Here is a 25,388-nt window from a genome sequence, read left to right as displayed (position 1 = left end):
ATGCTCATGAATATACAAGAAGCTTACAGAACTCCAAATAAAATGGACCAAAAAGGAAACTCCTACAACCACAAAATAATCAAAACGCAAAATGCACAAAACAAAGAAAGAATATTAAAAGCAATTAGGGGAAAATGTTAAATAACATAGAATGTCAGAAATATCAGAATTACATCAGACTTCTAACCAGAGACTATGAAAGCCAGAAAATCCTGGGAAGATATCATACAGACCCCAAGAGAACATAAATACCAGCCTAGGCTACTGCATACAGCATAATTCTCAATTAACATAGATTGGAGATCCCAAGATATTCCATGGCAAAACCAATTTTACACAATATTTTCACACAAATCCATCTCTACAAAGAATAATATGCAAGAAACTCCAATACAAGGAGGGAAACTACATCCTAGAAAAATCGAAAGGTGTGTAAATGGAAGTTACAAAGGTCTAAGCAACTGGTTTAAGATAATACTGTTTCAGATTTTCTCTCCCATCTATGCTATTATCAGATTAAAACTTCTAAAATTCACAATTTGAATATTTAAATCAATGTAGTTCTAATAGGCTATTAATGTAGCCCTGCTAAAGAATTAGTTATTATTAACACCAATAAGTTCTAACTTTAAATTTTCTTTGGTGATCTTCTAAATATAAACTTGAACGTTATTCCCTTAAAAACTTCATGCAAACCTCAGAGAGTTGACATGACTCCACCAGTCAAGTTCAAATGGATTCCAAATAACTATTCATGTCAATTAATAGAGTATGTTTCCCTATCTACTGCCTATTCTAGAACATACGCTTTCCACCCCCTCCTCTCTCTTTCTCCCTTTGTCCTTGTTTTATAGCCTGGAAGTCGTGTCTTCCAGGCTATAAAACAGTGTAAAAGAGGGAATATAGGAAGAAGCCTATATTTCAATTCTGTGAGTGTGAGTCTGTTCTCAAAGTGAGATTTCCCTCTTTGTGAACATAGATATCAGCCATTTAGCAGCATAACAAAGGAGGGTGTGCTATGTAAATATGCTCCAAGCAGTCTCTGCCCTGAAATCTATTACTCTCCATCATAAGCAAGATATGTGCTTATGAAGTAGTTGTTTCATGATTGGCAGCTGATATTCTGGATCCTACACTTAGTTAAAATAGATACATTGTATTACATTAGGAAAGCTATGAATTGTGAAATCAAGGGAAGGACTCTGATGCATTCAATATTTTAAAGCCTAGAATAATTTGATGATAATGGCATCTTGAAACATTTTCCAGTTATAGGAAGTGTCTTTCAAAAGTATTTGAATTTCCTATTATTTCTGTTTCTTCTGAAAAGTAAGATTTAGCAAATTTCTCCATGGAGTGAAATATTCACTATGATTAGTCACTGATAAAGAACACAGAGTAAAAACAGCATCCACAGTATAGCTGAATATCATTTCCTTCTATAGATTTTCTCATGACTCCCAATTTTAGACAACCCGTATACTTCTGTTTTTCTGCGTGTCCCAGCACAAAAAAAAAGCACAAATATCCCGTTTAAATGAAAATATTTTTTCTGATGCCTCAAGTATCTTTCTGTGGACTCAGAAAAACAATAGAATCAGGTTAGGAGTATTGACTTAGTGATTAAGAGCATTGGACATTGTTCTAGGAGATCTAGATTTTGTTTCCAGCACTCATAAAATGGCTCATAATTGCCTCTAAATTCATGTATTTCCAAGGCACTTGTAAATGACCTTCTGACCTCTGTAGCCCCTAGACACACACACACACACACACACACACACACACACACACACACACACACACACACTCAGACAAAATATTTCTGATAGAAAAAAGAAAAATATTAACAATAAATTTAATATCCTGACTTCAAAATATGCTACTGCTATGATAGCACAAAGCATGTGGGAGTAAATAACAATCTGAGTTGAGGGAAAGCCATATGAGAGGGAATCCACTGTATGTGTTGCAGCAAGGTTACAAAGGTATCCTGGCAGTCAGAAGGCAAGGAATACCACAGAGTAACACATTAAAATAAACCTCACACAAGGGGATTTATTGGGAGGGAAAAACCCAGAGGGAAGTATGGAAAGAATATCTTGTGTCTGTATGGATGAGACACCTGTCAATAAAAATCTGATGGCCTATAGCTTAGGCAGAAAATAGGAGGTGGGGCTTCCAGGAGGCAGAAAGGATTCTGGGAGAGTGCCAGTTGGAAGATTCTCTTGGGAAGATGTGACAACATGCACACATGGTACTGGAGCACATGTAAGCAGCCACATGGCAGAATGTAGATTTGAATAAATGGCTTAATTTTGTAATGATATAGTCGAAGATGAGTCTAGCTATATGGCAAGATATTTGTAAATATGTTTTGAGTTTGAATCTCACTCCTGGAAACATGGGGCTGGGAGGAAAACCACAATTAACTTCTACAGGGGTAACTGCCTCTGCTTAGATGAGAAACAGCAGACAACTGAGTAGAAGAGAGGGATGTATACCTGTTCTTGGGGTGGGGACAAAGCTTTTCAGGGTGGAGATTTGGGAGATTTGACTTGGGCTGCTCTGTAGGATGGAGTGGAAATGGGGAGGGCTGAGGATGACCAGTGGGCAGTTAGAGGGTTCTGTGTGTGGAATCTGGCAGTTGGAAATGCTCAGGGGAGGGGCTTAGCCACTCCTGTGTCTCATGGAATTTACAAGCATATCTGACACTCCTTGGGTGGCCAAAAACCAGGAACTAGAAACCCCAAATACTTGCTAATAGCAATCCTACAGATATAAAAATAAATTAATAGAAACAAGTAGCTATTATTGCTTCTTATGATATTCTGTTATACTCATAGTTCAGTGCCTTATTCAACCATCAGAAAAGGCTTCTCCTGCAGCTGAGGGTAACAAATGCAGAGACACACAGCCAATCATTATGCAGGCAGAGAGACAGACAGACAGACAGACAGACAGACAGATACACACACACACACACACAGAGCAATATGGAAAAACACATACAGAGAGAAAAGAGACAGAGACAGAGACAGAAAGACAGAGAGAGACAGAGAGACAGCACAACTCTAAATGGGATATACATTAAATAGTCCTTTTCAGAGCTCAGAAGTAGAAAATGAAGCAGAGATAGTATTACCAGTGGAGAGATTAGGCATAAGGAGAACAAAGCCCTCTAAGTTCACTGATTAGAGTTTATATGTACACATGGACATTGAAACAGCAACCATATGGCCTACAGGGGTCTGTAAAGAGGTCCTCCACAAACATAGGTTTTAATTTAATGTTTTTAGAGGTCTCCAGAATGTGTAAAAAATGTGTCTGACATTCTTGTGTCTTAAGATCTTTTTCTTCTGTTGGTTTGCCAAGTCCTAATTTATTGTAATGACTTTCTGTTTGGCAGCCTAAGTTTCATTATCAAATTCAATATAAAGATTAATGAAGAGAACCCTCTTCACTAAATTGTCCTCTGACTTGCAAACTTCGTGCATTTATTGCCCCATAACAAACAGACAAACCAACATCTCAACATCGTGTATCTTCTATGAGGGCTGGAGACTTCAGTGACTAAAAGCATAGATTGCTCTTGCAGAAGAGGTGACTTCAGTTTCTAGGTGAACAACAGCTGCCTCACAATTGTGAAAGTGGAAGGTTCCCGAAAAGCAACATCTGAGTTTGTCTTCTGAGCTCCACATCTACATTCTGTGCACACATCTACCCATTGTTTGGGTGACATTTCTTACTTTGTATGAAGGTGTGTCTTTGTATTTTCAATTGTTAATCATGTACTGGCAAAGAGCTAAGTGATGGCAGGATTTTGATATTGTCATTTCTTTGACACATCACTGGGTTTCAGATTTGTAAATTTCATCCTTACCCACTAGCTCAAACATGAATGTCATTCCCTGAAAGTAAATGAAGGAAGGGATATTTTGGCACAGTCTTACTGCTGACAGATAATAGTAAATATCAGATAGCCAATAGCTCGGGCAGAAATCACTGGGGTTTACCTGGGCAGGAGAGGGACCGAAGGGACAAAAGCAGATACAGGAGCATGATAGGAGGCAGAAGATAGGGAACAGAGCTATAAGCAGTTAGTGAGAACCCATGGAGAGACAGGTTGTTGCACAAGTTGAGGTAAGTTTAAATGAACTAGTTGAGAGTCTGTCCTAGCAAAATGTATACAGCTTTGGCCTACACAGAAGTCTCTGATTCATTAATACTGTAAGCTGATCTGTGAAAAGCCCTGCTTGCACCCATGCTCACAACAATGCCCAACTCCAAAAGGGGATGTGATGCAGCTTCTCTGGGTAAAGGGAGGAATGAGCTGAGAAGCAGACACTTTCAGCCTTTTCCTCCAGAGAGAATCCAGAGAAGCATCCATCCCTCTTGTAAAGACCATGGACTGTCCTACTTCCCAAGTGCAGCCCAGCTTCCTCACGTCTCTCTCTTGCTAGAATGTCTTTGAGCTGTGGTAAAAAGTTTCCAGGGCAACAGTAGATCCCCTGACAAAAAAAAAACCTCTTTGCTTTATTCTGGTTTTCTGTAAGCATAGAAGCAGGGGAGGCACATACATAGCTAAGCACACATGTATGAATGCTCTCACCTACAAGTGTATGTTCACACTCAAGGCCCTCACCTGTATACATACTCATATCTCACACATGTGGAGACCCCTTCTGTGGGATAAAGGTGCATTTATAAACACGTTTCAACAGGCTCTTTTATAACTCTGTGACCATTTCCTCTACTGTGCACTCGTTTGTTAGAGAAAATGCTCCTTATCCCCATGGAACTAGGCCTGGGTGTCAGTTCATGATAACTGTGGATCTATGGCTTCCTACTTTTCCTGGACTTCTGTCATAATGTGAGGGAACCAAACAACTGTCCAATCATGTTCTCTCTTTCAGATATTCCTGGATCAAGAAGCGAAGGGCCTGAATTACCAACTACACAACCAATGTGGTGGCCAGTGTTACAGCTGGCTACTGTCAAGTAACCCATGTCGCAGATGGAGGTGGATGCATGGGGCTCCCACAGGGCAGGCAGGGGAGAAGCATTTAACAAGAAGCGACATGCATGCCACTTCCCTCAATCAGCCTAGAATCTCTGTATCATCAGGTGGCTCCAGTCAGTCTGTAAAGAACTTCATTCCTCTGCTCCCTCTAAATCTCCCTTGAGGATTGAAAGGTAAGGGGCCAGAGAGAGTAAGCCATTAATCCTGGGCTATGAGCAATAAGAATTTCTTTAGCTACTTGTGCCTTTCCCTGCCTGTGTAGTATCTCTTAGCTTCTGGCTTCTATAGTGATGATTTGTGGATTTGGTACTCCAGAATTTGAGCATCCTAGATCACCAACTCTGGCTTAAACAGAGCACCAATATTGCTGTCACTCAAAGCTCTGTGAATGTTAGGCAGGAAAAGCATGTAACTAGTCTGCCTTATGTACATATTCTACCTCAAACTCTGTAAGACTAAATGTCTATTAAGAAATGTCTCTATGCCTCACATCTCTTAGATTTCTAATATCACTTCCTATGCTACTAGGAAAATGTCATCATCAGGAGGAACAGAAACAGCTCCATGGTCACCTGTGTTATGGAAAGCACCTGAGTGGTTCTTTGTACGTGTTGATGGAATAGCACCAACATATCAGTAGGTGACTCCCCTCTCTCTAGAATGGCTTTATTTGAAACAAGGTCTCACTATGTAATGCAGACAGGCTAGAAGTCATGCTACTTTCCTGCCTCTATGCCAAGTAGCAGGACTTCTGATGTAAGCCCGCATACCCATAAAACATTTGCTTTTGTCTTCTGGATGAGTTACCTAATTACCTTGAGCCTCAGTGAAAAGGAAACAAAAGATATTAGCAACATTTTACTTAAAACTTCAGGGACCCCAGGACATATGTTTCTTCCTCACTGGTGAATTTCCTCATGCCATGTACCTGAGACACTGTTTAAATTTGATATTTAACTCAGACTAGAACATATGTACATAAAGTTTATCCCAGTCAGACTAAACACCCAGAGAAAATCCTGAGGAGTCTGTGCTCAGGACAATAAACAATACCAAGATGGGCAAGGTTTCCTATCTTCTATTTTCTCCTTCAGGTTGGCAACTTGCAGCTCTAAGGTCTCCCTAGAAACTTCACTCAGTACTCACAATGTGAGTGCAATTGTTCTCTGTGTGATGCAAGTCAGGGAGAACTGGTTGCTGAGGAGAAAGTCCATACACACTTGGGTAAAACATTCCATGTTCTCCATCTCTTCCTACCTTAGATACAGTCATATTAAACTTCCACTAGAACTCCAAACTCAACACTTCTCCATGGCTTCACTGGCAAAGGCCCCACCACACATTCCTTGAGGGATCTGCCTCAAAACTGAGGAAACCTATGGAGACTCATGAAGAGATACTAGGTTATAGAATCCCATGTTTATAGATTTCCATTTTTCTTGCTTTTTTATAAGACACTTGAGTGTTTGGTCTACATGTAGATATAGGTATTCCGGATGACACCTGAGGTCACCAGAGGTGATTAGATCTCCTAGAACTAGAGGACAGACGTTTGTCAGCCAAAATATGGGTGCTGAGAACTAATATGATCCCCAAATTGAGTGACAGTCTCTTTGGCACTGAGCCTTGTCTGGAGCTTTATGCACTGTCTTTAAAGGAAGTGGTGCTCTGAGGAGCATGGGAAGTCAGAATGCTTTGTTTCTTCCTCTTCCTTAGATCTGTGAACTTGTACAAGTGATGACCTGGCCCCTCAGCCTTGCCTTTTACTGATAGAGTCAACTCACTTAAAACTCTGCATACCTGGACCATGTCAGTCTGGGTTTTGGCTTGTGTCTCTGTCTACATGTAGTGCCAGCTGTGATATTAAAAGATAATAACCTTTGTGTTCACTTAGACCAGACAAGTATGCTGCAGAGGAGAACACAATATGGAAGGATGTATTGGGAAAAATTGAAAAAAAATTGTGTTTCTGGGACAGGTGTGGACTGGAATGTGAGCATTGCAAAGAGGACACTTACAGATTCACATCCTGCACTGATCAATCTAGAGACATCCAAGGGGCCATGGTAAGAAAACTGTGCCCTATAGTGATGGAATGATCATCAGTATGGTTTCCATGTATGATCCATTTGCTGAGTGTGGACTTGAGGAAAAGGTGAGAGCCCATTATTCTCAGGCAGTAATGATTCATGAGCCTCTGACTGTACTTGAGGATCCAGTAGGAATCATTAGCTACACAAGATACTCATTCCTGCCTTGTTTATTTCACTTCTTCTAGGCAGCCTTGGACTAATATTTCAGTTTATAACCTAAAGTTCAGTATTGCCTCCTGCTTTGCACCATCTTAGGCCTTGTCCTAGTCAACGGGTTAATTTAGGAGGCTGGATGTCCAGGCAACTGAACCAGTAAATTGCATGCAGTCAGGCACTCTTAACAGGATTCAGTGCCCAAGCTGAACACCACGAGTCTTAAGTAAAAGGGAGGATCCATGAGGAGAGAACACTTCAAGCTACTTTCAGCATCTATTTATCATGAATGAAAAATTCAGTCCCATGTATGAGAAACCTATGTATTTATATTCAGGAAAGCCTGACGCTCCCTAAATAGTATAGACTATAATATAGGCTAGTACAGTTTCTCTTGGTTACATATCGGAAGTGGGTGGCAAGACCCTATTGTTAAAGACACCACCATTTGATCTTGGCACAGAGAGAAATAGTTGAAACTTACTGACAAACTTAAGCCCTGCTGCCTAGATTTCTCTGTGTAGGGTGGTGTTATGCAGAGCTCTGGGAGGAAACAGTCAGAGTTCTGACCAGCAGTGGATTTGCTATACTGTAATGCTCACCTGTTAGGGAGGTTTGCCTACAGATACAATCATGGCACTGTTCCTATAATAGTAACCAACACATTCTGGTTGAGTTTTTGGCCATTTAACAGAGTGGAATGCATATCTGATCTGGGACTCTAAATCCGGTCTTAAGCACTCGCACTGGTCCTAAACAGACCACAAGAGAACATACTACTCTCATTTTGGTCATGTCAAACTGCCTTCTAAGTAAGTTTGTGTCCCTAGATTAATGCTGCTTTTCCTGTCACTCAGAGAAAATCCCTTTGTATGGGGATTTGTTAATTCATAGACTTATTTACTTCTCAAGTTGTTCAGGGAAAATGTTGAGTTTTCGGCCCCAAATGAGAGGTTTATATCATACAGACACACACGAACTTCACCAGTCAGGGGGCATGGTGTAACATGAAACAAAAACAGTAAAGGGTTTAGCAGGAGTGCTATGGAACCTCTGTTTCAGACGGCCATTACAATCATAAAAGCCCGGCAACTGTGATTACATCTATTACATCTTCGCAAAGTGAAGTCATTTCAGTATTCCACCATGCATAGGATGGAAGCTCCTCCTCCAGCCTTAGTAGAAGAATTATTGATAGCAACTGTTTGGGAGTATAAGGAGTCCTTTTTCTTAAGGGATATAGGGATTTGGAATTTGCTCAGGATCTATAGGATGTGAAAAACAAGACTTGCAAGATACCTTGATTAAACACAGCAGGTTTAGGCCACTTGGCTTCCAGGGACAAGGCCTTTGCCACCTACCCTTACAAGCAGAGTAGAAACACAGTGAACACACATGAACACACATAAACACACACACAGACACACACAGACACACACAGACACACACACAAAACACACACACAAAAACACACACACATACAGAGAGAGAGAGAGAGAGAGAGAGAGAGAGAGAGAGAGAGAGAGAATAAATGTACATTTTAACGAGACATGACAGTAGGTGACATTTTTCTCTTTTTAGAATTGGAGTTTCAGATGGGCTTGGCAGAGCACCCAAGAAAACAGGGAGGAGCAAATGTGATCAGGATACATTGTAGACTCTGTTCACATGGATATGGGTTACCATAGGTTTATTTACTCCTCAAGTGTTGAGAGCAAATGTTGAGTCAATGTCAAAAGATAAATTTTAAGTTTTAGAAACATAGTGATAAAAAAGTCTTTAATCTTAGCACCTGGGATGTAGGAGTAAGATGTCTTTCTCTCAGTTTTATGTCAGCCTAGACTAGTGACTCTCAGGACAGACACTACTTTACCATGAGATCCAGTCACAATCAAAAACAAGGGAGACAGAAAAGTGGGAAATGATAGAGAACAGGAGTAAATAAGAACCTAGACAAGGTTGTCGCCCAGCAACTGCAAATCGTAATTGCTTCCAATCACACCTCTCCTTTAACATGCTTAGGGGACACCTGATCTGAGACAAGACTCAATAGCTTGGCACAACAGTTAACTGTACTGTTCAATTAAAATAGCATCTTAAAAAATTATAAATCTGTTTGAAAATATACTTATATAAATGAGAGATTCAGTGCAATTTATGGGAATTTTCAATGTGTTCTGAGTAGCTTCACTTGTACACAGGGTCAAAGAGAGAAGCATTGAAGGGAATGGTTATCCATCAACAGGTCATGACTTCACTGTCAACAGGTCCTCACTTCAATCTGTCACCAACATTGAATTTCTCCTGTCATTCCTTGTTCAGGACAGTTTGTTCATGTAGGTACATTACTCTTTCTAGGCCAGACAGACATTACTGTTGTATTATGTTTTTTGTGGCCACACTGGTCAGTCTGGAGTATGGCCATCAGGACAATTTGTTAGCAGGACTGGGCAAACTGGAATTGCTGACATAGTATGTGAAGAATGGAGGAAGTCTTCGTGACCCTATTTATATGATATAAATGTGACAACTTCCATAGGGCTGTAGTCATCTCCACTGTTGTTCCAGGGCTTGAGAGGTGGTCACTTTGTTCCAAATATTATTTCACAAATATGATGTACTGCAGATTTGATATGCAGTGACCATTCAAGTTCAATGCTCACCACTTCAATGGTATAAGCCTCAAACAGGATCCTCAAGGGTTCTTCTGGGAGCCCAGCCGAAACACCCATTGCATTCATATTGCTGATTGAAACCTAGTAACTGACAAAATGAAAAACACAGTAATATTGAATCAGCTACAGGATTCCATACCTTGTCTGTTACATTTTTTCCTCATGTTACTGGGTATAGAATTCAGGGCCTCAAGCATGCTGCTCCCACACTCTGACCCTGAGGAACACCCAAGTCCTACTTGCTTTATCATCTCCAGAGAGTATTAGTATACCCAGATATCAGGTTAAAGGGAGAGAAAGGATCAGCACCCCCAGAGACAGTGAATGACCAGATTTCAAATATGAGAAAATTTATGTTCACTGACATGTTTCCTAAATATTTGGTTATTATGGATTTTTATGAAGGTGAGTGATGAGGGTGAACTGCCAGATGGGTAAGAAAAAAATGATAAACCCAATCAGTACTATGTCCTGACTGAGAACATGGCTTTGATATCTTGTACATAGACACATACACAAAAGAGACCTGTGTCCTGTTTGTGGGAATGGAGCTCCCTCCTTGGACAATAGGATATTTCTTTTAATCCAAGAGGTGTCAGTGTGAAAATTCCAATTCTGAAATGAGAAAAAGCAGGTTTTTAAGACACACAGCTATGCCTCCAAGACCAAGTTTCCTCTCTTTCTCTCCTCTATCTTTCTCTCCTCTTTCCTTGCCTCTCTCACTATTTCATTCCTCCTTCCTTTTCTCCCCATTGTTTCCTTAGATCTCTCTGCTCTTTCTCTTTCACCATCTCTTCTCCTCTCTCCCCTCTTGCCATATCTCCTCTCATGTTCTCTAGAGAGTGCTTCTCTCCTCTTTTAAAACTTGTGGACTTCCTTCTCCTCCTATTGCTATTCATCATTGTCATCATTGTCCTCCACTGAGACATTGTTATCCCTGTCCTAGTATTAATCTCCTTCCTCTTATTTTTTGTCCTTTCTTTTCTTTGATGTCTCAGCTTCCTTTTGTTATTTATTTATTTATTCATTCAATCATTCATTCATTCATTTATTTTCCTTATCTCTTCCTCCTCCTCTTCCTCCTTCTCCTCCCCCTTTTCTATCTCCTCCTCTCTCTTCTACATGTCCCTCTCTCACCCTGCTATGTATACATTGGGCTCTGTCTGTCTCACACTCCCTGGATCTCTTTCTTACACATTAACTAACCTAAGTGGGCAGAGGAACTCTCTAGTAGAAATGACTATCAAGTAGAATCTAGCAATGAATTTGGTCTGTTTTAATCAATCAGTGTTAGGAATAAAGGACAAAATTCTAAATCCAGGGTCATCTTGATCCTGTAGCACATTAAATGTACAAAAAATTATTATAAAAGGATGAAGGGTGATTTATTGCTTGCCCAACACTACCTCTGCTGAGGAATTCAGTATAACACGGCATTGGGAATGAAAAGACACGAAACTCTGACAGAGTGTTTCCTGTGGAATTTCTTCAATATCTGCCTCTTGAGGTCACTTCTTGAGAGGTGGTCTTAGAAAACCAGCAGTGGTGTCATCGTATCCTTCAAGAGCAGCTGGTGATCACTAGAATAGGCACCTTAAAGGAAGGCTTTTATAGCAATCAGTTAAGGTATTATGTACAAAGACGGTTTTTAAAACAGTTTTAAGGTATTGATGATTTGGTTCTTGTACCTTCCAGACCAGAATCCCACATACTTACTGTTTGTACTTGGGGGCACACACAACAGCTATGGATTCAGGGAGCACCTTTTGGTATCCAAAATGTTCATGTAGACCTACATTTGATAAAAAGGCTGGCTGGGTCGTATGGGTCTGAGAAGACAAAAGAAGTCAGGATTTCTAAGTAAGACCAGTCAGCTATGCTTAATCCAGCATATAAGGGTAACCCAAGGAACATTAACTGTTTTCTCCTATAATTTCCAAAATCATTCCATGCAAACACATATCATGTGGAGAAGGAAGAGGGAACCAACTGCTTTGTCCTCCTACCACAAATTTCAATATTGACTGAGTTTTTCTCACTTACTCTCTTAGTTAGCATTTTCATTCTTTTGAAGCAATAGCATGACCAAGGCAACTCATAAAGGTCATGATTTAATTGGAGCTAGCTTTTTATCCTGAGGTTCATTGTATACCATCAGAGTTGAAACATGACAGCATCCAGGCAACTGTGACACTGGATGAAAGGAGAGTTCTACCTCTTATTTGAAAAGCACACAGGCATCAAGGAGGGTCTCAAAGCTCACACCCAATATGACACACTTCCTCCAACAAGGCCATACTCCCTAATAGTGCCACTGCCTGGGCCAGGAATGTTCAAGCCAATATAGTTACTTTTAGGTTGCTGCTTTCTGAGGACAAGATGCTTTTATTCATCCATGCCTCGTTAAACCTGATATCTAGACAGTAATCATTTCAAGTTATGTCATTCAGAATTTATCCCACCTCTGCTTACCTTCTGTGAATGGCAGACTGAGTTCTTCTTCAACAATATTTCTGATAATTGCTTCAAACATTGGTTCAACAATATCTCTGGGTCTTCAGCTATCAACCTTCACTCCTGCCTCTGAGACCCATGGGATTTCTCCCTATATGAATAGGGGACACTTCTGTCCTTTTGATGTGGTACTGTACTACTGTCACACAATCACACTATACCTCTTTCCTATCTTTCCCTTCCCCTCTTCACTGAGTCACCAGATGTAAAAACACATCAGGCAACTGCTTGCATGAGTGAGGATGAATCTTGCAGATGGTAAGCCATGCAACCCAGTTGTGAAAGTTACGTATGTACCCATTACACTTGAAGCACTGTTAGCGTGGAAGAGGGGCACATATAAAATGTGAACTCTAAAGAAATCAGGGAAGAGATAGTGAGAGCAAGAAGGGGTTTGATCTCAGAGGAAAAATTTGAGAAATTTGCAGCACGCTCCTGGCAGGTTCTTGTTTCTTCCTCTTAAGTTTTATGCACATAAATGCTTCCTCCATGAGCCATTAAACAACCCTGTTCATGTATATACACTAACAAGTAAACTATAGTTGAAAACCTCAAGCATTTGAAAAACAAAAGTGAAGTCAAAGAAAAATCGGAAAAAATAAAACAAAAAAAAGAACAAATTATGTCCAAACCATTTCACAGTCTGCAGTCTGTTAACCCATTCCCAAAGAGCATCCTCTGCACTTCAAATTGTCATAGAATCTAGGGCCTCGATACAAGCCTTAGTATGACATTCATGGCAGACTCCACAATGCCACATACACGTCATCATGTGACCTTTTGATTCAAGGCACACTATTAAGGTTAGTTCTCGTTGGCAATAAATGTCTCCACCCAGCATTCTCACCCTACTGAATGCTAGGGTTCCAGGAGGAGCCCTGCTTTTTAACACTTTGTTCACGTTTGCAGTCTTTGCCCTCCATGGCTTACAACTCATGAATCCAATATCCTCAGAACTCCTGTAGGGGATTTGGATGCGCTTCCTGCTTGAGCCTGTCCCTAGGTCCCATCCTAAACTCCTTCTTCCAATATCACTGGAGTGTGGCTTCTGTGAACCTCATCCGGTTCTACTGCAGCCTTCTTGCTCTTCCATTCCCACTCTGTTCCCTTCTACCCTTATTAGACCTCCTCCTCAGCTGCCAGGGAAATGTTTCTCTTGAGCACATGTCAGCTCTCCCCATTTACCTAGGTTCTTGAGTCACCATCACATATAAGTGTCCCAGTTTCCTCTCCTGGCTTCCCACTACATCCTCCCAATGTCAATGTCTAACATCTCACAGATGCTTTAAATTCCACACTCTAAGACTGAAGCCTATGTCCAAACTGAGTCCTCTACTAAAAACCTGACTCATGTTTCTGAGAACATCATTCCATGAGCCTAATTGAAAGCCTTCCCTGTCACAGACTCCTCAATCTCTATGCTAATACCCTAGATCTCTGAAATACCCTAAACTCTACCCTCCCCACCATACAGCTTATTACCCCTTCATCATCAGTCCATGGTATCAACTCCCAAACCTTACTTGACCTCTTCCCAAACAGCCTTGCAACTCCTTCATTTTAAGTTCTCGGAGTAGCCCAAAAAATTTATCCTGTATTCAAAATCGTCACTATTTCCTGCTCATACCAGACAATGGGTGGTATGGTTCTCATGAGTGATTTCAGCACATGTCAGGCATTCTTTTCAAATAAATCACAAATCCCAGCCAACAGAAATGTTCACTGATACAGGAGCACAGTGTTTCTCTCTCAAACACTTTCTAACACTTTGTCCTTCCCCATGAACTTTTTGTTCCCCTCTACCCAAGTCATAATAAGTCACAGTAAGTGTTACAGTTCTTCCTCTGCTAACCACACTGATCTATATTTCTTGCCTGAAGAATATTTGTTTCATGTGACTTGGTATGCATTATTTGTGTAATCTACCTTTTCTGGCCCCAGACACAAAACACCAAATTTCAATTGGGCATAATATGTTATTGAGTTAGGAATAGCAGTAAGAATTTACACAATCAGGTTAAAGATTGTGAAGTCGTAGGAGATGGCCTTCCCAAGGTCTGCCTAGAAGTATATGTGTTCTCACAAAGCCTACAAATAAACCACCTGATTTGGGCTTATACATGTCACATTGCAAAAAGTGCTGCATGTTTTGTGACCTCCAGTCTGTGAAAATGAGAAAACCCTTCAAAGCACTCTCAAAGGAGTCACTGTTTTCCCTAGAAAATCAACAGAAGTGTGCTGGGTAGGTGCAAACACTTGAATACCTTGCATGTAGAAGCTCTTTGGGTATGCACAAAGTACTTCTTCACAAATACAAAACACACTTATCTGAAAAAAGTTCCTTGCTTATTTAAGTTTCATTTCTGTATCTTTTAGGTTTATGATCTGTATATATTGTTGTCATACATCTTGGCAATCTACTATTCTCATCGCAGACTCACGTGGAGTTGGAAGTTTGAAGAATTACTTCAAGTAAGATGTAAAATAAGAAGAGCTGTAAATGTACTAGGAAATGCTCCATTGACTCCAACTGCACACTCTTGACTGTGGTCAGAGATGATCTGGAATGGAATGACTCAGTGCAGAGCAAGATTTAGGCAGGATGTTTCTAAGAGACAGAGAAGAGGAAGCCTCAGTGATTGAGGTCCATTTGCTTACAGGAATCCAGCCTAATGTAAGAAGCCACAGTTCTTCTTGTATGAAGAAGAGCTTCTTCTCATTTTGAGAATAACTGTAATCTCAGCCTCTTTTCTGGAATGGAATTATGTTAGTCACGTGATAATCTTCTCCAACCTGCCAAGAGATAACAAATTCTGACAATTCTTGGAGGTCTCAGACCCCCTCATAACACTCATGAAGCCCCAGTCCACACCAGGGTATTAATTTCAGTGTTTGTTTTCTCCCTTTGGTGTTTTAAGACCTTGGATGCTCTTGTCCTTTGCTGAGGTACAGTATAAAGGAACAGATGTTGAGTAGAACCTGAGATGTCCGTCTTGACACCTCCTGCACCTATGCTCTTCCCTCTATCAGCCTGCAGGTCTGCTTAGGAGTCCTGAGGTGGTGAGATGATTACATTCCAAAGCTTACCAGGGTAGGTTCCCAGACCAGGACCCCAAAGCAATTGAATACTCCATTTCTTTTTACAACTTATAACAAGACTTTCCCCTGCCTTATGCCTGGCTGTCTGTCTCTCTGCTTTTCAGTCTGCATTCTTTTCTTTAAGGCAATATAGCACTCTGACTGTGAATCTGATTTTAACTTTTAGGAAGCCTCCAGCCTCAGTATGCCAGTGACTGGAATTACTTGCACTAGCCCCAACTAGAATGAAAATTTCTAACTATAGCATTGACCCAAATTATTGAATTTAAAGGATTCTGAGAAGCAACCAAATACAAAGTCATCAAATTCAAGGTGGACAGGCTTTGTCATTCATAGCTCCTTTTAGGGTCTCATAAGTATGGATAGATTTTCCCTGAGAGTCATGGAAAGGCAAGGGGGAAGAAAGAGCCTCGATAAGAAGTGTTTATGTTTTTAACCAGGCATCCACACAACACCCTGCATTTCTCAATTCCTTTCTTGATATTCTTTCTTGCTGAGGTGAGGATAATCCTGAGGGAGGACCACCAGGTCCAGGCCACTCCTTGTCTTAACTGTAATCCAAAAGAGAAAAAAGGCTGAGGTGACATGGCCTGGTGTCTCTGAGCAGAACTCAGCCTGGCAGCATGGGTGGGAAATGCAAAGTCATTGGGATTCTCTCCTTCAGCCCCTTCCCATAATGGGCAGGTAGTTTTTTTCTCCAAACTCTGGATCCTTGTGTCTGGGTCATGTGGCCATGTATTTTATTGTCAGCTTGAGAAGATGGAGCAATATTTCTGGATACAACTGTTACCTGATTGTAAAATTTCTCTGTATGTGCACAGACTCATTGGACAAAGTCCTCTCTTTACTCTGGTGAGCACCATAAGTCTCCTGGAAGCTAAACAATCAGATAAAAGGAAAACTTTTGCTTTGTCTCTCCTGGCACAGACATGGCTTCTCTGTTTTTAGTTCATATCTCCAGATTTGTAGCTTCTATACTCTGAGGTCTGGACTTGTGTTGTCCTATGTACTCCTGAGTGTTGCTTTAAACCTAGACTCACCCAAGTGACTTTCAAGGTCTGTGACTTCCAGACATAGATTGAGCCAAACTAGGGCTATTCGATAGCACCCACCTAGAAGAAAGCCTGCTGGAAGAATGTTCAATCATAAGGAGCATTTTCCAAAGAGCTGAGAGGCTGTATGAAACCCTGCCATGTATTAAGAGGTTGCATATAAGACAACTATATACACAGAGTCTTATGCCAAGGTCAGACAGCCACAGTCTGTCAGCACTCATGCAATATTGTATGGCTAAGGGAGACCGTTTGTGGCCTTAGAAACTCAGGGCAATCTCAGAAATTTCTTTACACTTAGCTCGCAGATACATTGAGAAATATTGCTCTGTCTGTACAAGCCAACAACAAGACAGTCAAGTTGGCAAGACAAAAATAGACAGTATTCATCACATGCGATTCTGACCATAGGAAAATAAGTGGATTCATGGAAGCAGAAACCTGAGGACATGGCAGAGATTCAATATTCTCTGTGGGGCTCAGTGCTCCAGACTTCAGACCCCTGGCCAGCACCTCTACCTTATCTTACTGGTGAGCTTCAGTCTCACTCCTGTGTGGCTAACTCAGATGTAGTGGAACCACTTCTATACAAGGCTTGTCCAAGTCAGAAATCTGTGGTGACTCAAACTTGATACCAGTTTCTGCAGCCTCCTTAGCTGATGCTGATGTTGGGGGTGCTTCATCACAGGCTTCCTTTCCTGAAGACACTACAGGTAGGCTGAAATTTCTTGTTAATGAAGATGGCTGAGCTTCCTGTGATGGTAATGGTGGTGCAGGGCCCACTTCCCCACATTTGTTTCTTTCAACATAGATTTGTATAAAAATAAAATAAGACCATTTAGAAAACCATGCCCTAAGCAGGATTTCCATTATGTCCTACCAGAAGGCTGCCTTCTGGGCTAGTTCCTTTTGTTTATTTTTCTGCAGGAAGGCAAAAGGATTTGAGTCAATACTGCAACTCTTGGAAGAGAAGTCTTGTTAGTATAGACATGAACCAAGTGTAGTTCTGTTCAAGTCTGACATTTCAGTCTAGGGACTGTATTCCTTGTGTGGCAGAAAACCCCTACTTCCTCCTTACTCATATCTGTATATCTGTCTTCAGTAAAGCTGGGTCTCAGTTTTCCTAGTACCACATTCCATTGTGTGTGTGTGCATGTGTGTGTGTCCACACACGTGTGCACACCTTGGTACTCAAGTGCATGTAGAGCTCTTTCATAGAATCATGCACTTCACTAAAGCAGCACAAGACAGTCCTAGGAACAGACAAAGTAGTTTACACTCAATCTTGTCGCCTTGCTCCTCCTCACGGACCTTTTGCCACTTAACTTTTATATTCTTCCCTTGATTCCTTAGAATGTTCTTCTTCAGCTCCTCTGCCCTCTCAAAAACTTTTTATATAGTCTGCAATACAATACCAAAATGGAGAATCAGCACAGTTCTAATGCCAGAAAAGAGACAAAGAATACAAGTTGGGAGAGGCAGTATTATGTCGCGCATGACTTGAACTTCATTCCCTCCCAGTCCCTCCTCTGTACTGAACTCCTGAGGCAGCATTTCCTCCCCTTCCACACACTGTCAGCATCTGTGGCTTTTCTATATGCAGCCATGAACTGCTCTGGAGATGTTTGATCAGGCACATAGAGAATAAAGAGCCACCTTGATGACCTTTGCTCTTCTACCACTGACAGCATACTTTCGATAGTTCTGTTCCTTGGATAGGTTTTCCACATAGAGTCTAAAGGAATAGAGCAGAGTGACAAGGCTATGCAGAGAAATTCAAATGTCTAAATGAGGCCTTGAGGAAATTTGGCCTCTGTATGCACGGTTTTAGATGCTCCTGGAGTTTGAAAAGGCACACCCTGTAATCCCACATCCAATACCATTTCTGTACCTGGAGAGAGACGTATACCTAGTCTTCCACTAAACTGGCACATTCAGCGAACATAGCATAGCTAGACTGACATAGTACATGTTTGACATCTAAGTACTAAGAAGAGACCATGTAGACCCACAGAGCCTTGAGGAAACAGGTTCTACTCCCTAACTTCAAACTAAAAATCAAAGACTGTGGTCTCTGTCTTCCATTCGCAATCATGATTTGAATTTTGGCACACACAGCACCTCTGGATATTGCTTAGCTGATGTGCACCACCTCACCTCACAGATCATTATGTAATGAGAGGAGACACTGAGGTACTTAGTGCTGGAGTCACTGGGGGTACTTAGTGCTGTGGGCATCTAGTCAGATGCTGCACCTAAGGATGTTGTTAAACTGCTTCAACCCTCATATCTGTCCAAGATTCAAAAAAGATTCTCATCCCTGTCAAAAACTCTACTTACGAAGAGCCTATGACCAGAAACTCAGTATGGAAAGCTGATGTTTTGGAGGACATATGAGTCCCTAGGAAGAGAGATTTGTTTTTGGAACAGGGAAGAAATGAAGGGAGATTACTATGATCTTAAGAGAATGCCTGCAATTTACTGAAAACCACCAGAGCACAACAAAGAGAACCCCAGTTCTAGGAGTTGAACAACCTCAGGGTCATGTACATCTCCATATGTTCTATTTGACCAAACTCAGAGCCATTCATGCTTGGTGTGACATTTTCTTTTATTCTTTTATTCAAAAGCTAAGGATCCTTGTCAGTGAGGCTATATGGGTTATTTCCTGATGACAGCTCTCCAATTTATTATTTCTTCTTCTTACCCAATATAATGAACAATTTCAGGGACCCAAGCCATGCTTAATCACACTGACACCAGGTGGTCCACCATCCTCTGGTGAATGTGTAGCTACAGGAAGGCCTACCTCTCCCCCATATAACTCAGTAAATTTGGTCACCCATCAGAGACAATCCTGTATCTGTCTGAGAATAGATTTGGAAGTCTAGATACTCACCAGTTCAGATACACCCTGCTTTCCTGGCACCTTTTCTTCCCTTGTGAGCTGTAGTATGTGTGTACAAGGCTAAAGAAGTAATTGTGCTATTAATGAAATTCCTTATTTATATTACCACCTTTGGTCTTCATGTGTTTGGATTTCGAGGAAAAGCATGTGTGTGCATTGCCAGAAATCTGATTAAAAGTTGACTCCCTTGAGTTCCATAGCTATCAGCAAAGTAGAGAATCTATATAGAAAAGCAGGATGAGCAAGGAAAGTGTCCCAGGAAATGAGACAGAAACTGTAGGTTTCTCACGTGAGAAATTTATGATAGAGCACAAAGGCTGATTTAACTTGTCCACATTTATCCTGGTTGGCTGCCATTTTGAAGAGGTTTTTCCTCAGCCTCATGTAAGTAGCCAAGGAAAAATTGTTGATTTCAGTGTTCTGCCCAAGAGCACTTAAGATTTGGAAATGGTCTTGGGGAAGGAGAGTGGCATCATGGTGCCTACATATATTCTAAGACATATAAGACAGGAAGACGTCAAAACCCATCTTCTACCATGCTGCCATTCCAGCTCTCTAGCACACACACACACACACACACACACACACACACACACACACACACACACATTAGTCTAAAGACAGAAAAAAGACACTGAGGTTTTAAATGTCCTTCATATAATTTCATGCATATCATCTTTATTTGTAACTGTATTGAGACTTACCACATTTGTTGCTCCAGCAGAGAAAGGTCCTTTATTACATAGACTCTGTTGTTCTGAGTGCCTAGGTATCACAAGGTTCCCTCCTGTCACAAGATAAGATAAACAAGCAATTAGGAAAGGAGATCCTTTGCCTCTGTAAGAATGATTGTTAGTTTATGTTAATGTACGTGTTGCTAAAGTAATGCCCATTTTGCCTAATTGAATCTCCATTAAAAATTCCTATAGAAAAAAAGCAATGGCTTAAGCCTATTTTTTAATCAAATTTTAAATTTGTCACTGGGCAATGCAGGTTGTGGCTACCATCCTGCTTCACTCACTGAACTGCAGGCATAAAAGCCTGGACCTCCATGGCCCCCCAAGTGCTCAGGTAGCATGTCTGAACAAGCATTCCTGGCAGTCATACTACTTTTAGAAATTTTTTCTGGGGGACCATAGCAGGGAATACTGTCCCTAGGTCCTAGACATGACACCCAGTCCCATTGCTCTGTTCTGAAGGTTCCATTCTAACAATAAACCCCAGGTCCATGAGGGTTATACTCTCATTCCTGAGTAGGACACAGCTGCCTGCCCAGGCAGGTCAGCAAGGACAACCCTGTTCATGGAAGTTTGGCAGATTTGGCAGCAGCTTTTCCTTACTTCCCAACACTGCCTTTGAACAGTGTTAAAATTCAGATGCTAATGTGGAAGCTGGCTGTAAGCTGGGTGCCTCAGTAAGGAATCTTGGATCTAAGGGCTCCTGTGTTCACCTCAAGTCTCTTGTCTGGTACTCTGGACGACCTCTCATGGATGACCTGGGTGTTTTCTCTACACTGTGCTCTCCTAAACACTCAGCCACCAAATGAGACCAGACAGCAGCTTGTTAGTTACTATGGAATGTGAAGATCCAGTTATGAAAGAGGAAATGCTCTGTCCAGAATCATAAGCTCAGATATCTCAGGGCCAAAACTGATGCTAGGCCACCAGATTCTAGTTCAGTACTTTTCCTCATGCTTACACCCTGTCTGACTTTCTCAAAATATATGGGAAAATTCAAGGAAAGAATGTTTAAATGTCAGACTTTGTGAGGTGTGTAATATGAAAACAGTTTTAAGAATCAGATAGTTAAGGACACTGTCAGATTTCATGAACAAAACCCCACATGTGTTGGACTAGTTTTGTCCTCATCATAAGGACCCCACGATGATTCAGGTGTGCACTGGCTAGGAGGTAGACTAATATCATAAAGCTGTACTGGTTGCCCTAGCTCAAGAATTCCTGGGTAGGGGGGACTCAGATAAATTAGAGATGTACAACTGAGTCTTACTGAATTCCTGTCTTTGCTTTGTAGTCTCATAATTCCTTATGGTTATGATTATTGAACTGTGTCTTGTGAAGTAAATGACTATGAAGCTTGGAAATCAGCTTTAGCTTGATGTCCAATCCCACAGAGACTAGTTCACCATGATTTCCCTAGTTCATGTCCTTTCTGAAAGTCAGAGGGAAAGTAAGCCCCAGCACAATCTCAGCCCTTTGGGACATGTCACCAACATGTGCTCAGAAAGAACTGTATTTTTTTCAGTAATTTTGACTTCACAGCCAGAACTGGCCTGTAATTCATAATTTATCTTAAGGTTCAATGAACCAGCGCCAGTCCTTCTGTCTCAGCCACTTGGATACTGGAGTTTTACCATTGAGTCCAGAGACTGCACTAAGAATTGGTACTACTGTGTATTCATCCAATGATCATTTTCAAAATTGTCAAGCATCACCAGTGTTCAGGGACTAAGAACACCAAATTTAAACACCAAGGGTGTTTTCCTGATAAGCTGGTCCTGCTAGTCATGCCCTGTCCCAGCCTCAGATCCTTCCTGGTCTATTGGTCTATTGACTTATATGTCCATTAAGTCCTTCTCTATTTGCCAAATACTAAGCAATTTCTATCCCTCGTGCCTTTTTATATTTATTTTTTAATATCATTTGGCTGACTTTGGGATTCTATACTGAGCTTCCTGTGTTTCATGCTTAACACCTCCATGTTCTATGTTCTCCTTTCATCTATTCTTCTATAATCTCTCCTCCCCAACCCCTGCACCATATTTTTAAATTTTCTTCAGGATCTCCAGGCACAGTTGGTCTGGTCTTTTGATAAATGGCCCCTAGCTTGCCTTCTCAAGAACATTAGGTTTTTTTACTGTCCTGTGAATCCACCCTTCTATCTTAGTGGTCTTTAGACAGAAGATTCCTGATACCCCGAAATTTAATTTTAAATTTTATTGGTTTCATTTTATTTCTCAGTAATCGTCTTATACGCCCAGACTGGCTCTAAAGTTACTTTCCAACAGAAACTCTTCTGTTCTCCTTGGATTTCACGGCTCTGGTTTCCAAGGGCTGGCATTACAGATGAATGTCACCATATCCTAGCTAATCACATTTGGAGTTTGTTTGTAATGTCAGTCAAGGATGTGAGGTTATCTGTAAGCCATTTACTAAAACTTGGTGTGGCATCCTGCTCCATCAATAAGGTACCCATCTTTAACCCAGTGTGTAGCACCAGGGAGAGCACAATTGTTCCTGTGCCCTTGACTATAACAAACTATCCTCTGTCAGGGAAAGAAGACCTTCTTCTATCAGATACTTTCAGAGAACACAAATGTGCAACAATGGAGGAGAAAGGTACATCTACCCAGTTGGCAAAGTCTAGTCAATTTTAGCTGCTGATTGAGCAGTGGCAGATGTCTTATTGAAACTCCTCACCTCAACATTACTCTTGAATAACCCCAACTGTGAAGTACTATTGCGGAAAAGTCTGTGGAGGCTGTCAACAGAAGAGAAGCATCTTGGCCTTCGGTTCTCATGTGTCTATATCCAGTTATCTCTCTGCATCAGTTGAATTAGTCCCATAAACCATTTGGGGGGCTGAAAACCCATCTTTAAATTTTGTTTCCTAAAGCCTTAGGCATGCCTCTTTAGTACTATGACACTCTATTTTAGATGTCTCTAACACCATAGGAAAAGATGCTACAATCATATGGCCTGCTATATGAACAACTTTGCTATCTAAATTGTAGGGAAATCACCTTACCTCTTAATTTTTCTACCCATTTTGAGACAGGCTAGATTAGTCACTTAGTCGTATACTCCATATTTGCTATATTTGACAAGCTATTATTGGAAAATATATACAGTTTGAACTAGTTAAATCAATTTTCTACTTTGCATAGCTTACTTTGTTGGAAATTAGAATTCCTAATCATATATGAAATTGAAGATGAAGAGAAGAAACCCTGCGTGGTGAGACCTGATTTTTAATTTGTCTCTCAGAAGGTGAAGCAGGTAGATCAACCCAAGTTTGAGACTGTCTTGGCAGGATAGTGGGACAGTGTCTCAAAGCTAATGACAGCAAAGCCAAGTGAAATAATTAAAGGGAAGAGGCCATGATTAAATGTTGAAGTTACATGTCTGTGGAAAGGTCTTGGTGTCTGAGATGCTGGCCTCAGAAGCTGCATTCCCTTGCAGATGGACACCATGTCATTATGGAAGGGAAACACAATAAGAAACTGATACTAAATGCCTTCCCCAACTGCTCCCTATCAGCATCCAGTGGCTTCTTCATCTTCAGATATTTTTGCATCTTCAGGATTAGCCCATGTACAGCCATGGTTGCTTGTTTCTCTCTCATATATTCTTCATTTTTTATTTTATTCTCAGTCTTCTTTTTTCATTTGTCACCATATGCTCAAACAATGACTTTTGAAAGGGCACATCATAACACTTTAAACATTACATGTCAATGATCTGAGATTTAGTCTTGAATTTCAGTAGGAAGTACATTTCTCAACAGTCATTCACAAAACAGATTAGACAGTACTTTGGACCAACTGCCTTTTTAATCAAAGACACGTGAGTACTTCATTGCTTGTTGACATTTCCGTGACCTGAGTAGGTGTTATTCCTGACACCATTACCCCATTGCCATCATGTTCATAATCAGCCTGAAGCTACATGCTTTCCAGAAGCATTCTGTTCTGTACAGCTACTCAGAAAATTAATCTGTCTTTGACAAGTCTGCCTTGCTAAGGGTAATGTCAGCATAGGTATTTTTCCCAAGAAGAGTGTAAGGACAGAGGCTTTCAGAGGCTGATTCTTTAAAGCAAGTAAATATACATACAATTTAAGAGTCAAATGCAGTAAATTTCATTTTCCCCATATTCAAAGGAACAGTAAAGTCATTAATTGAATGTCTGTTATATTGCCTAACAATGTTCATTATTTTCCTCATTGCTATGGAAAAGTGCATGATAAACTCAACTTAAGCATGGAAGGTTTGTTTCCTCATAATCTGAGGGTATAGTCTAGCATGGACAAGAGAAGTCAGCATGGCAGGCAGGAGTGTGAATCAGCTGGTCACATGGTACCCACAGTAAGGAAGCAGAGAGAGAAAGAGAAATTGTTGTGCTCAGATATCTTTCAATTGTTTATTTAGTCAGGACCTTAGCCCATGAGATGACATCATCTATATTTAGGGTAGGTTTTCTCACGTCAATTAAGCTAATCTATGATTTTCCTTATAGGCTGTGTACTGGCTTTTCCCCTAGCTGATTCTAGATCCTTTCAAGTTGACAGTCAATATGAATCATCAGAAATAGTGACCAGACTAAAATTTCCAAATATTGTATTGGAAACATGCAATAATTTTATGGGATTTTTTCAAATAAACCTAAGAATTTAAAAAGATCATAAGTTCAGTTGTCTTGGAACAGACAAAGCCTTGTACCTGAATGTTCAGATAAAAATAAAATATTATAACAGTTAATCTGTCCTTTGTGCAGATAATTTGATCATGGTTACATATTTTAGTTCTATGAGTAAGAGTAGAAGGAATTGGATAATGAACAAAGTATTTGTGTTGCAAGGCAAATATTCTCTTAATGAATCATTACCAGTTTTTTTGTCTTTTTGTAGAATGTATTGAGTACCTAATCAGGAATCCATTATTGTGTTCTGGCACTTTCCATTTTGGCAATGTGGTTTAATGGCTCCTTATGGCTTGTTAAACCATGAAATGTATTCTGACATAGCAAAAACATTCGTCTGTAGACATTGGAGCACATATCTCTATTCAACACTTTATTTTACATGATCAAACCACACACCCACCACCAAAGTCTACCAAGGAGATGAGAATCAC

At 40.6% G+C, this 25,388-nt stretch overlaps 1 protein-coding gene across 1 annotated transcript; it reads left to right on the top strand.

Moving 5' to 3' along the window:
* The first annotated feature begins 2,206 nt into the window (after window positions 1–2,206).
* LOC102552387 (uncharacterized) lies at window positions 2,207–25,013 on the top strand. Its single transcript, XM_087600539.1, has 7 exons — window positions 2,207–2,271; window positions 4,917–5,023; window positions 5,128–5,196; window positions 5,552–5,659; window positions 7,002–7,089; window positions 14,835–14,930; window positions 22,808–25,013. Exons 4-7 carry the CDS (start codon window positions 5,556–5,558, stop codon window positions 22,916–22,918), a joined length of 399 nt encoding a protein of 132 aa, XP_087456665.1. The 5' UTR covers window positions 2,207–2,271; window positions 4,917–5,023; window positions 5,128–5,196; window positions 5,552–5,555; the 3' UTR covers window positions 22,919–25,013.
* Window positions 25,014–25,388: the final 375 nt, after the last annotated feature.

Source organism: Rattus norvegicus, chromosome 1 (genome assembly GCF_021556685.1).
Source record: "Rattus norvegicus strain SHRSP/BbbUtx chromosome 1, alternate assembly SHRSP_T2T, whole genome shotgun sequence".
Lineage (NCBI taxonomy): Eukaryota > Metazoa > Chordata > Mammalia > Rodentia > Muridae > Rattus > Rattus norvegicus.
The sequence above is the reverse complement of the archived record's forward strand: the minus strand, read 5'-3'. Positions and strand labels throughout refer to the sequence as shown.

Bases quoted from the DNA above. Each gene is read 5' to 3' on its own strand.
- LOC102552387 (XM_087600539.1), top strand. From the start codon at position 5,556: ATGTCATCATCAGGAGGAACAGAAACAGCTCCATGGTCACCTGTGTTA. The intron at 5,660-7,001 runs GTAGGTGACTCC...TTTCTGGGACAG, and splicing joins GGAATAGCACCAACATATCA to GTGTGGACTGGAATGTGAGC. The intron at 7,090-14,834 runs GTAAGAAAACTG...TGTATCTTTTAG, and splicing joins GAGACATCCAAGGGGCCATG to GTTTATGATCTGTATATATT.